General features: G+C 54.7%; 1 protein-coding gene across 1 annotated transcript in view; it reads right to left on the bottom strand.

Annotated features, from left to right (window-relative positions):
- LOC138120837 (centrosome-associated protein CEP250-like) overlaps window positions 1–13,398 on the bottom strand; it is a 118,521-nt gene that overhangs the window by 38,564 nt on the left and 66,559 nt on the right. The window contains exons 16-22 of the mRNA XM_069033855.1: window positions 9,294–9,635; window positions 7,123–7,316; window positions 5,737–5,827; window positions 3,258–3,386; window positions 2,521–2,801; window positions 1,163–1,322; window positions 408–584 (exon numbers count right to left, since the gene is read on the bottom strand). Of these exons, the coding sequence (XP_068889956.1) occupies window positions 408–584; window positions 1,163–1,322; window positions 2,521–2,801; window positions 3,258–3,386; window positions 5,737–5,827; window positions 7,123–7,316; window positions 9,294–9,635 (1,374 nt within the window). The remainder of the gene's footprint in view (window positions 1–407; window positions 585–1,162; window positions 1,323–2,520; window positions 2,802–3,257; window positions 3,387–5,736; window positions 5,828–7,122; window positions 7,317–9,293; window positions 9,636–13,398) is intronic.

Below are 13,398 nucleotides of genomic sequence, written 5' to 3' on the forward strand. Positions count from 1 at the left end.
GCCTGTGCAGCCCTGCTCCAGAGAGGCCAATAGCCTGGGGGCTCTGTCAGGGCCTGGAGTTGGGGGGAATCGAGCTGAGGCATCCAGCTACAGCTCCTCAGCACAGACACAGCACCTGAAAGGCACCACCTGTGCACGGGATCAGCCATAGCACAGCCAGATGGCACTGCCAGCCACGGCATCTTTCTCGAGAAAAAGCTTTCACTGGCACTGGATGGAGAAATCTCCTGCTGGTTGTTCTTCCCCTCTGCCATCTCTGGGCACTTTTCCTCTGCATGGGATCAGAGAGCCCTGCTGGCAAGACAGGATGGGGCAGTGGGTGCGAGAGGAGAAGCTCTACCTTGCTCACTTTCCTCCAACTCCTGCTGCAGCTCCTGGTTGCGAGCCTTCAGATGGTCTATCTGAGCCTGCACCTCCCTCAGCTCCAGCTCCAAAGTCTTACACTGCGTGGCCATGGCCTCTGCTCTTTCCTCAGAGCTCTGGAGCCTCACACGCAGCTCAGACCCCTCAGTTTCCAGCTCCTGCTTCTCCTGAGTAGGCTGGGGAGCCGCCTTCTCGATCACTGCTTCCAGCTCGGCCTGCATCTGGAAGATGGATGCACAGAGCCTCAGGGACAGGGCTGCTCCTGAGGCAGCAGAGCAGGCAGTAGAGCAAGCAACAAAGGAGAAATGATTTCAGGCAAAAAAACATGCCCAAAACAGAAGGCACAGAGCCAAGGATTCCAATGGAAACAAGTGTCCTGAAAATAGGGAAAGGGAGCCAATGGGCATCCTTGAGGCTGCAGCTCTGAACACCGGCTGAACTGGCTGCGCTGGAAGTGCCCTCCCCAGCTTGCCATAGCCACGTCTGTGTGCCCACATTGCTCGGTGCCCAGCACAGGCACCAACTCCATCTGGGACAACACTGCTAACAGAGGGATGGAGAAGCTCCAAAGGAGTCTGCTGCTGCTTCTCCTCCCACATTTCCTGCTGGGACCCGGGAGAGAACGGAGGAAAACATCGGCAGCAGACACCAGATCCAGCCTTGGCCTGTGGGTGCAGCAGCACCCCGGGGCAGAACACGGCAGCAGTGGATGCTGCTGGGAGGAGAAAGCAGTTGGGGCCTCCAAGCCAAAGGTGATGATGTGTGTCCCTGGAGAAGAGGATGCCAGGGCACAGATTACCTGGGCGTTGAGCTTCAGCACTTGTCCTGTGCGGTTTGCACAGAGCTGCTCGGCCTCGCGAAGAGCAGAACGAAATTGAGACACCTGATTGTTCAGTGCCTGGTTCTTTTCTTCCAGTGTTCTGAGGCACAGGTTCTTTTCCTCCAGAGACAGAAGCAGCCTAAAAGGGAAGCATGCAACTCATTACTACACGGTATCACATTTTAGGAACTCTTAGGACTCGCACCACCTCGGGGAAAACTGCTCTGTCTGATGAGGTTTGTCTAAACAACGTGGCTGTTTGTTTGTTCCCCCTGCAGTCACAGCCCAGCATGTGCCCACTCTGCTTTTATTCATGAAAGAATGGGGAGTTCCTGCCTACATGTCCTACCTTCTTCTTGAGATGGGAATGTGAATATAGACCTAACAAAGTCTTGCCATGAAGAGAATAGGGGAGAGGAAGAGTTTTCTTCTGACTACCCAGGCTCCAAGGGGGAAAGGTTTGGTCAACATGGAAGAGACATTTCCTTGCCCCATCTTGTATGTCCAGGTAGGAGGAGCAGCACCCTACAGCCAGAGGATCTCGGGGAAGTTCCCTAAGATTTACCAGCACCCATCCTACTTCCAGCTGGAGAAACAAAGGCCGATAGCAGAAGTGGCAACAGAGCCTTGGAGCACAACCTGATGGAAGATGCAGAAACCTGCAGGCAAGCAAGAGGGCCCTGCCCTTTCTTTGTCTTCTTCTCGAAAGAAGAATCCTGTGGCACTGAAGACCGGCAGGACTTGGTCAGCTGGAGGGGCCCCGCTAACCTTGGTCTTGTCTCTTGCATTCTTTGCACAGTCAGTATTGCCTGTGACTCTGGAGGCTGGCAGGGACCCTGCTTGAGCCCCCCCAGGCACCTGGGGGCATTTTCTGAGGAACGATGCAACAGAGACATTCTTGGTTCTTGGGTGCCTTTGAGGGGAATCTGGCCTAGGTCAGCAATCAGGGCCTTGAGATGGTTCTGCCAAGCAAAGGCATCAGGATGCCAGGCTGCTCCAGATCCCAAAGGCTTCAAGTTACAGGACCCAAGGCGGAGCTGCTGGATGTGTCCAGCTCCTTACACTGCAGCTTGGGCAGTGTTAGCACACCCACCTCACAACAGAACACACCCCTAGAGGGAAAGAGCTACTCCAAAAGCCTTTGTCTTCAGAAAAACTCTAACTGAAGGCTTGAAAGAAAAGAAAATGAAACACAACATCCAGACAACCAGACGCGTCTGCACGGAGAGTTCAGAACTCTGCCACGTAGGAAATGCTGCCAGAGCCCCTGGCAGGTGCAAAGATGGCAAAGAGGGAATCCATTCCCACAAGGCAGAGTCCCACAGGCTTTCATTTACCTGGCTTTTTCCTTCTCTAGGGTGTTCAAGGAAGCCCAAAGTCCCGAATTTTGGCGTGCCACTTCTTCCCATTGACTCCTTTCCATCTCCAAGTTCTTCAGGTGCACTTGCAGCTCCTTGTTCTGATGTTCTGCCTCCTCCAGCATCTTCTGGAGCTGCTCAACCTGCAACAGCTTCTGCCTTGACTGCTTCTGGGCCTCCCTCACATCTTGCCGGGCTCTCTGAACAATCGTTGCCTGGGACTCTCTGGAGGCTGCCAGCTGAGATGTCAACTCTCCCACCTCCAGTCAAACAGAACAAAGCAGTCAGAGGCTACAGCCACAGCCTGTCACTGTCAGCCACAGCAGAGGCTGTGAGAAAAGGCAAAGGCCAACTTTCCATTTCTCCCTGTCCTCAGAGCACCAGATTCACAATGCATACGGACAACTTGTTTCAATCTCTACGTGGCCCACCAAGGGCACCTGAAAAAGCACCTCCCACACCAAGGCCAGCAAGAAGAGGCCAGCAGGAATCCGTGCTGATGGTTGCTGGCCAACAGCCCAGAGGACTAGCCCAGCTGTCCAGGGCAGCAGCTGAGATTCAGCAGAGCACCGAGGGTCCTTCAGAGCAGCTGCCAAGGAGCCCAGAGCACGAGGCAGCCCCAGGGACCACCCCAGCAGCTGCTGCTCTGCCATGGAAAAGCAAGAAGGGCACAGACCCCCTGCTGGATGCTGCGGTGCCACTGCTCTTTCACTCACCTGCTTTTGTAGAGCCTCCCTCTGCTCAAGGAGGAGATTCATTTCCTCTTTGATGCCTCGTAATTCTTCCTTGTGCCTCTTCTGCGCTGCCTGGATTCCCCTCCGAGCTTTCTGCAGCTCAGCTTGCAGCTTTGCCTGGATGGTCTGGCAACAAAATGCAGAGCAACTTCCTGCGACCTGCCCTCAGGCTCAGCTTTTCCCACTTGCTCTCTCAAAATCCCATTCCTTCAGCGACTTCTTTTGGCTTCTCTACCCAGCTCTGCTTCCATTGTAAGCCTTGCTTCCCGGGCCTGAGCTCTGGAGCTTGCCAGGCTCTGTGCTGCCAGGGCCTGAAGCAGCCCTTGCCTCCTGACTCCCAGCACCTGCCTTTTGTGCCCTTGCCACTGCCCTGCACTCTGTTCCCTGCCTGCTCAGACTTACCTGCCCCTTCTCTTGCTGCTCTTTCACCTCCTGCCTGAGCTGCTGCACCTGCTGGCAGGCTTGGCTTAGCTGTCCCCGAGTTTGGAGCAGTGTCTCTGATAAAGAATTCTTCTCCTTCTGCTTTTCCAGCAGGACCTGCACAGAAGGAAAGAGCAGAGGGCTTGACACTTCCCCTGCAAACTCTGTGTGGCAAGAGGCAAAGACTGATGGGCTCACGCGCTCTCAGAGCACTCGGCTGCTGCTCCCCTGGGCCACTGTCTGCCCTGGGGGGGACACAGCTTCCCAGGAAGTGACTTAGAACACAGCCCAGGAGACATCTCTGGGTTGCTGTTCAGAAATACTCCAGGCGAGTCTTTAAAAAGATTTGTCTCTTGTCAGCGTTCCCGCTGCGCCCTCCCTGTGCCCACAAAAGAAAAGTCCTACAAACTCAGTTTGGCTATGGACACCGACCAGTACACACCAAAAGAGGACCCTTAAGAGAACAGTGAAGATCCTCCGAGGTAAGTCTTAGGAAAACAGAGCACAAGAGCAGCACAAAAATCCCAACGGAAAGCTGATGTTTCTGCCGGGCTTCCTGTGAGAGGGCTCATTCCTGGGCCCAAAGATAGCCCTGTTCACCTTTCACCTCCCCAAATTCAATGTAGAAGACATGGAGGGCATGCTCCACACAGCCCCATAGCCTGCCATCTCCCACAGCTCCAGCCTTGCAAAAAATCACACCAATTCTCCTTGCACAATCATTACCTCTCGCTTGGCATTTTCAAATCTAGTTTGTTCCTCTTGTCTTTGAGCCTGCAGGGTGGCAACTTTCTGCCTCATCTCAAACAGCACCTTCTGGTACTCCTGCTCTCTCTCTGCCTTCTCTTTTCCCCATTGCTGCAGCATCTCCTGTATGTCTGCATGGTACCTTTCCCGGTCAATTGCCTGAGGAGGTTTGGAAAAATCTTCAAGTTGAAGTCCCCAGGCAAGCTTCTCGCTGAAAAACGTGAAGCTTCATCCCTCCCACAAACCCCAACCTGAAAAGACAACAGCACTGGCTCTCTGCTCTCCAGAAACCGTGTCCTGTCAGGGAATTTAAAAGGAGGCTCAGCAGGTGCAAGGATCCCAGAAACATGGAATCATTTCTGTTGGGAAAGACCTGCACAAGCATTGAGTCCAACCATTCAGAAAAGGAGGTGTCACCTTCTGGCACCCTGATGCCCCAGTCACAAGGACTGAAGGACCGGGGCCTGTTCCATTTGCTTCCAGCCCAAAGCTAATCCCTCTGTCCACCGTGGGAGCACAGCAAGACAGGAACCGAGTTCCCACGCCTGCAGCCAGCAGCACTGTTGGCATCTGCTCCACGCTGGCATCTGCTCCGTGGCAGGTGGGACTCGGGGAAGATCCTGCCCTGGGCCGCCACGCTTTGGATGGGCACTGCCCAAGCTGCTCTGGAACTCGCCTTACGCCCTCACGGAAGCCGTGGCTGCATTTACTGGCCCAGCACCATCCTGTGGGTCTTCACGCGCCTCCAAGTCCGAGCCGCCGCCTCTCCTGCCCGGCCCAGCAGCGGGAGGCCTCTGGCAGAGGACTGCTGCCCTTTCACACCCTCAGGCTCTGCTGGTGCTAAACCAGCCCCCAGGGCCGGCTTGGACAATTCAGAAGCGTATTGTCACCTACCAGGTCTTGCAGGAGCTTGTTTATTTCCACCTGCTGAGCAGTTCCCTGAAGCCTGAGGCTTTCGTGACACTGCTGCTCTACCTGCAAGAGCTGTTGTGCTGTGTCTTCCTGCTCCTGCTTCCTGAGAGCTCTCTCTGCTTCCAGCTCACGTTGGAGGCACTTCACTTCTCCTGCAAACACGACCAACAGCAAGATTCAGAGTCTTTACTGCCTTTACTGACTCAGGCCCTTTCAGTGTCAGCGTAGGAGGGCCCTGCCTCCAGCGCCACCGCTCCTCAGAAGCCCTGCAGACAGAGGAGGCTTTACAGCAGCTTCTCTATCTAGGTGGGGCGGCACCACAAACAAAGCACACGAGGTTCTCACCTTGTAGCGCCTCCTTGGCCTGTGTGACTGTGAGCACTTGAGCCTCCAGATGGTTGCTGGTGATCTCCAGCTGGGATATCTGCTGCTGAGCAGCAAACAGGCTGGATTCCAGGCTCTCCTTCGCTGACCTACAGGTTGCAAATACGGAGAGACATGAGCTGCTCGCTCCTGACACTCCCGGGCAGTTATTCCAGGACAACGTGGCTCAAGATGCCCAGGCCTGAGAATGTAAAACGGGTCGCATGGAAACTTGTACAGAGAAGGCCCATTTGTGCCATTTCAGTAGCAAAGCAGGGCCCTCTGAGGGAGTGCCCAGGCCTTCCTTATGGCCTGGCACAGCACAGACAGCCCAGCCCAACGTGACCTCAACAGCCGAACCTTCAGCTGCTCTTCCTGACCTATGACCCTGGCTAGCTGTGCCCACACAGGCTGGGCCGAGGAGCAAAAGCCCAGCCTCTGCTCACAGCCCTTCTCTCATCAGCACTTCCAAGCTGCTCTGCAGGGGGACAGAACAGACTCTCGTCCTGGCTCACTCCTGACTTGTTAACTCTCTTCATCATGGACATAAAGGTACATAATTTTCCAGACACTCTGTATTTAAGAGACTTCAGAACTACTTTGCATGATACAGTAAAATCTCATGGTCATGGCAGCACTTGTAAAAATTCAGAACACCATGTTGTCTGAACAACAACTACCTGAATGCAGAGACTGCAGTTTAAGCTCCTGCACGGTCAAGGAATAGACTTGCCACCTTTCTTTTAGTGTTGCCAGCTAAGCAGGCAGTAGCCCAAGTCTTGTCCTTCTTTGGAGAGTGAGAGGGACCATCCAAAAGGACCTTGGCAGGTTTGACAGGTGGGTGCCCATCAACACAGCAAGAATCCCCAGGGGCTGTCAACAATTCCAAAGAGGTTTCCCTGCTGCTCTCTAAGCAGCTCTAGGTCCTGCCTCACACTTCTCAAGAGTGTGCTTGGAAGCAGAAGGCCCTCAGCATTTTCAGCAGGAGCCTCTGGCTTCCCCCTGAATGGCAGCATGCTACTGCCAACATCCCAAGGTCAGAGCCTGGAGTTCTGAAGATGAAGCTTCAGTTCTGAAGATCAGGATTGTGTCAAGCTACTTAGGAAGGAAAGAGGGATGTTCAATGCCCAGAACAAGGAACTAAACCCAAGAGAAACTTGAGGTTTCACTCAACAGCTGCATGGTTTAAGTACTACTCAATTCAGGGCCGGGTGGCTTGCTTTTGACTTCCCACACGAGTGTGCTTGGCGGCACAAACAGGAGCCCAAGGCTCACAACAGCTTTGCTGGCTTTAGATGTCAGAAAAATAACCTTCACATTGTGGCATATTTCTTTTTCTTGAGACTTCCATTTTCTGTCCATGCAAGGTAAAAGCATCCGGAAAGGGTCTCCTCCCTGCCTTTACCTGGTCTCTGCCAGCTGCTTGGAAAGGTCTTGTTGGTGACACTCCATGGCTGCCAGTCGGCCCTCAAGGGCAGCCTTCTCCCGGCCCAGCAGCTCCTTCTCCCTGCACACCTGGGCCAGTGCGTGCCCTTGGCCAGAGGGCTCCTGGTGCAGCTGCTCCAGAGCCCTGCTCAATGACTCTTGCTCCTGGGAAACCTGGAAGCAGGACAAGGTACAGCTCGAGCCCTTCCTCAGGAGCCCTGTGCAGAGCCAGCCAGTGCCACCTCGCAGGCAGCCAGAGGACAGGGAGCTCCTGTGCTCTGGGCTCAAAGTTTCACAGCATCTGCCCTCTGCAGCTCCGATACCCTGGGCTGCCAAAAGCCTCTGGCACTGTTACCTTGGAAGTGCTGTGTCAGGCCCTGCTGGCTTGCCTGGCACCAGATTGCTCCTTCCCAACAAACATCCCTGCCCCAAATTCTGTGTTGTCACCCAAAAATACTGCATCTTCCACAACTGCCAATACACTTGACTCTAAGCACCAGCAGTGCAGCTGCTGTTCAGCCCTCGCTACAGAACTCTGCTCACTTCAGTCCATCACTGCTCACCCCCACGTGTTGCCTCCCCTTGCCTGGGCAAGGGAGAAGCAGATCCCCATGCCCGGCTTTTGGCCTGGAGCTGATCTGAACAGCAAGCTCCTGCACAGCCAGCCCAGGGACAGGGAGCAAACTCTCCTTCTCCCAAACTTCAGAGCATTCCACATGGGAGCAGAGCACAATGTGGGCAACGAAGCCCACGGGGAGAATGAGCCTTCAAGCACTGCTGAGGCCATGAAACTCCTCCAACTCTTCTTTCCTGACACCACGGGCTTGTGGCTGCTGGGCTGGCTGGCAGCAGAGAGCCAGCTGCTCCCACCTCCTGCTGGCTCTGAAGCGGGTGCAGCCACAGCAGCTCCAGCACGGTGCCCTCTGTCTGCTCTGGAGCAGAGGAGCTGCCAGCCCTGGGAGCAGCGCTCAGGGCTTGCCTGGCTTGGGGAAAAAAGCTCAGCTCACAGCTGCTACTCTGCTTTCTGAGGGACATGTGCCTTGCCAAGGGTTGTGTTCCTCCCACCAAGGAAGATGATGTTCTCACCTGTCCAGAAGTCGACCTGCTGTGCTGGGCAGACGGGGGAGCATCCACTCTAATGATATCCGAGAGGTAAACTTTCCCAAAGATTCTCTGGACACTCCTCCCTTCAGGTTCCACCTGCAGGTTGGATGGGAGAAAGGGTCACAGAAACCTGTCAGCAAACATGGGGCAAAAGGACCTCTGGACATCAAGGCAAGGAGATCTCTGCTCACAGACCCTCAATTGCACCAGACAGCACTGGGGGCAAAGAGCTCTCGCTGGGGGCTGTGCAGGAGAGGCCAGTGTGTGTCCGGGGACACGGGGCCAGGGAGGGAGGCAGCGGACTGAAGGTGCCTTTGTGAAAGCCATGGGCTGCCACAACAGAGAGAACAAACAAAGGGGTGTGCCCACAGCAGGGACAGGGAGAGGCAAGGAAACAAGCAGAGGACTCCAAAGCACTGCCTGGGCACACGAGTCATGATCCAGAGGAGCCTGAGGCTCTGCAGAGGCAGTGAAAGCCCACTTTACCTCAAAAGTTCTCCTGAGCTCACGCTTCTCTGGCTTGTCTTTTGCTGCTGCTGCAACCTGGTCCCGCACACATTCCACACCCCTCCTGGAGTGCTCAGACAGCCGCTTTCCCTCTGCTCCAACAGCCTGCTGGGTGTTCAGAGAGGAGATGATTCCCTTATTTCAAACACCACAAGAGCTGTCCCTCAGAAATCTCCATCTCGGGAAGCGTCCTCGAAGCTCCAGCAGTGCAGCTGCTCTTCAGCCCTCGCTACAGAACTCTGCTCACTTCAGTCCATCACTCTGCTCACCTGCTCCATTCCTTTCCACACCAAATCCAACCCACACATGTTGCCTCCCCTTGCCTGGGCACGGGAGAAGCAATTCCCCATGCCCAGCTTTTGGCCTGGAGCTGATTTGAATAACAGCTCCAGAGCTGCCTCAGTCGTTCCAGGCGTGCCAGCAAACAATCTGGCAGCCAATGGTCTCTGGCTGGAGCCAGGCAGACAAACAAGGCTGCCTGCTGCAGCCCGGGCTGCTTTGCCCAAGCAGGCCTAGACTGACAGGGATTTAGAATCCCACCTCTTCATGGGAAACTTCATTGGAATCTTTGAGAGACTTTGCAGTGGACTGAAGATCAGTGCCAGTGCCTACCTGGAGACAAAGCCTTTCCTTCAAGATGTCCAAGTCTTTCTTCAGAGCCCCTTTGGAAATTTCACTCTTGGTCAGTGCAACACTCAGGACTTGAGCGGTCTCTTGCCATTCCTTCAAAGCAGCAGCCCCATGCTCCAACTGTTCCTGCTTGGCTTCCCTCTCCACTTCCAGTTGTTGGGTGTTTTCCTTGACACTTCGCATCTCCGGTGTTTTCATTTCATTCTTCTTTTTCAGATCTCTCATCTGCTCCTCGTACAATTCCCGTTCACGCTGCCAAAACAGGGAGGTCACTCATTCCCTCTCTCGGTTTGCTTTTCATACCAGATCGGGACTCCTGCCACAGGCAGGCAAAGGCTGCCCCTCTCTCTCTGCCTCTCGGGATGCCTCAGACCTTTGCTGGGACCGCCCTTGACGCTGAGTCTTTCCCAGCTCACTCAGCCCATCCCAGCTCCCTTTCTGCCCTTCCCCGACCTCTTGCAGCTCCACTCGAGTGTTCCTTTGGGGAGCAGCTGCCAGAACTGCAGCCAGGATTCCAAGTCCACGCTAAGCAGGATTTAGGCGGTGCCATGAGGATGTGCTCTCCAGCAGGGAGAAAGGGAAGAGCAAACACCCCCAACATTTCATTCCCTGCAGCTGGGGTGACAGGAGTGGTTTTTGAGCTCTCCTGTGTAGAGTTTCCATGGCACCATCCCCGAGAGCCCCACTGCCCTCTCTTGGAGCAGCAATGGCCACATCAGTCTGTCATTCTCTGCTGCCACTCAGGACGAGTTCTCCCCTTGCAGGCACACGTCCTTATCTGCATCAGCACTTTGCTTTTCTCTCTTTTCTCCCCACTGGCTGCTCTCTGATGGCCAAGGCCAAACACCTTTCTATTAACAGCAAACTTGGCCTTTTCACCTCTCGTTCCAGGTCCAGGTATTTGAAATCTGGACGTGGGTTTGGACACGAGGAATTGCCCAGACCATGCAATGTCCATAGAGACAGTGTGGACATTGAGAACTAGAGGGCACAAAACTCCAGCATGGAGGAAAACCAGCAGCCTCAGCACTAACTGGCTTTGGCATGACTACGACATCTTTTCCTCCTTATTCAGAAGAATGCAGTTTGAAAAGCTCAGCTGGAAAGAGGTGCTCCTTAGAACTATTAACACAAGGGCCAAACATAGCTAGGAAATGGCCCTTCATGGCATCTGCCGTTCTCACCAGCACATCCTTCCTTTCCTTCTCCAGGCTCTCCAGTTTCCTCTGCAGAGATGCCACCTCCTGACAAAGAGTCACACCCTCTTCCTTCAGGGCAATGGCCTCTTTCTCCAGGGCAGTTTCTCGAGAGGTCTTCTGGTGTTCTGCCCTCCACATCGCTGCAGCAGGAAGGAGAAGGAGAATGAGAACAGCAAAGCAAAGGCAAACTGATGTGCATCCTGCAGGGACAACAGCACTGTCTTCTTGGCCTGCCTGTGTTTGCCAGCCCCTAAGGCCGCAAGGGCTTCCAAAGCTGACAGAAATGAAGGAGAAAAAAGCAGGAATCCAAGGGGCAAGGTTCAGAGGAATAGGAAAGTGTCTTTCCTCTTGGGCTTGTGCAGAGTGAGCAGTCCAAGAGAGACAAAGGAGCGGGGATGCCTGTGCAGCCCTGCTCCAGAGAGGCCAATAGCCTGGGGGCTCTGTCAGGGCCTGGAGTTGGGGGGAATCGAGCTGAGGCATCCAGCTACAGCTCCTCAGCACAGACACAGCACCTGAAAGGCACCACCTGTGCACGGGATCAGCCATAGCACAGCCAGATGGCACTGCCAGCCACGGCATCTTTCTCGAGAAAAAGCTTTCACTGGCACTGGATGGAGAAATCTCCTGCTGGTTGTTCTTCCCCTCTGCCATCTCTGGGCACTGCCCTTTTCCTCTGTGTGGCATCAGAGATCCCTGCTGGGACAGGATGGGGCAGCGGGTGGGAGAGGTGAAGCTGTACCTGCTTGAATTTCTTCCAACTGTTTCAGCAGCTCCTGATTGCTGGCTCTGAGATTGTCCCTCTCAGCCTGCCCCATGCCCAGCTCCAGCTCCAAGGCCTGTATCTTCTTCCTTGCATCATTCTGGAAGAGGCAAGAGGAACAGAATCACCTGTCAGTGCCACTGCTGGCAGGAGACAAAGGGCTACAAACACTAAAGCAGAAATAGCCCAGGTGGGAGAGGGCAGCTGGACCGTACTGGTAGATGTGATCGTGATCCTCCTTCCTCCCCATGCTAGTGAGACAACCCCCCTACAAGAACTTCCACCCATCCTGGCCTTGGCACTCTGCTTGTCCAGCAGCCCAGCAGCAGGACAGGATTTCTGGGTGCATATTACCAGATCTTTCTGGGAATGCTCCAGGTGCTGCTGCAGGTCTTGCAGAGCTGCTGACACTCTGTCCACTGTGAGCTCTGCGGGGACATCCCCATCCTGAGAAGCACTTAGGCCCAAGACATGACCCTTTTCTGAAAAGAGAAGACATTCTGTTTCAAGATTTAATCCAACAGTCTCCAACAAACAAGGCCTCTTTCTACCTAGGAGGAGGTGCCTTTGTCATTGTCCTAGAGCTCGCCTTGCAGCAGGATGTGTGTCACAGGCTGACGTTATTTTGATGACCACTAATGTCAGCACTGCCCCAAAGACAACTGCATGGGCCCTGTGGCTTGACAGGACTTGGGCCCTTCTCCCTTCTGACTCTAATCACTTCTCTACAAACAAACATGGACTTGTGTCTCTGCAGGGAGACAAGACTTCCCAAGGCCTGAGTCAGCCTGAACTGACAGGGTGAGTGTGTCATACCAGGATGACCAGGAACCACCCCCTCGCTCCACCTGCTCTCCCAGCCTCCCACACTTGCCTGAGCTCCAGGTGACCAAGTCTCTGCTATCCCTGATCACGTGGTGGAGAACCAGGAGCAGTTTGTCCAGCTGGGATTGAGTTTCCTGGTGAGCACCACTGGCCTGCTGACACTTCGTGGCCAAGGCCTCTGCTCTGTTCTCAGAGCTCTGGAGCTTCCTACGCAGCTCAGACACCTCAGCCTCCAGCACCTGCACAGAGTCCCTCAAGCTCCGTTCTCCTGCTCGGGACTCCTCCAGCTCCTGCAGCAGCTGCTTCTCTCGAGTTGCCTGGGTAGCCTCCATCTCCAGCACTGCCTTCTGCAGGGCCCGCATCTGGAAGATGGATGCACAGAGCCTCAGGGACAGGGCTGCTCCTGAGGCAGCAGAGCAGGCAGTAGAGCAAGTAACAAAGGAGAAATGACTTCAGGCAAAAAAACATGCCCAAAACAGAAGGCACAGAGCCAAGGATTCCAATGGAAACAAGTGTCCTGAAAATAGGGAAAGGGAGCCAATGGGCATCCTTGAGGCTGCAGCTCTGAACACCGGCTGAACTGGCTGCGCTGGAAGTGCCCTCCCCAGCCTGCCATAGCCACGTCTGTGTGCCCACATTGCTCGGTGCCCAGCACAGGCACCAACTCCATCTGGGACAACACTGCTAACAGAGGGATGGAGAAGCTCCAAAGGAGTCTGCTGCTGCTTCTCCTCCCACATTTCCTGCTGGGACCCGGGAGAGAACGGAGGAAAACATCGGCAGCAGACACCAGATCCAGCCTTGGCCTGTGGGTGCAGCAGCACCCCGGGGCAGAACACGGCAGCAGTGGATGCTGCTGGGAGGGGAAAGCAGTTGGGGCCTCCAAGCCAAAGGTGATGATGTGTGTCCCTGGAGAAGAGGACGCCAGGGCACAGATTACCTGGGCGTTGAGCTTCAGCACTTGTCCTGTGCGGTTTGCACAGAGCTGCTCGGCCTCGCGAAGAGCAGAACGAAATTGAGACACCTGATTGTTCAGTGCCTGGTTCTTTTCTTCCAGTGTTCTGAGGCACAGGTTCTTTTCCTCCAGAGACAGAAGCAGCCTAAAAGGGAAGCATGCAACTCATTACTACACGGTATCACATTTTAGGAACTCTTAGGACTCGCACCACCTCGGGGAAAACTGCTCTGTCTGATGAGGTTTGTCTAAACAACGTGGCTGTTTGTTTGTTCC

This window comes from Aphelocoma coerulescens, chromosome 20 (assembly GCF_041296385.1).
Source record: "Aphelocoma coerulescens isolate FSJ_1873_10779 chromosome 20, UR_Acoe_1.0, whole genome shotgun sequence".
Classification (NCBI taxonomy): Eukaryota; Metazoa; Chordata; class Aves; order Passeriformes; family Corvidae; genus Aphelocoma; species Aphelocoma coerulescens.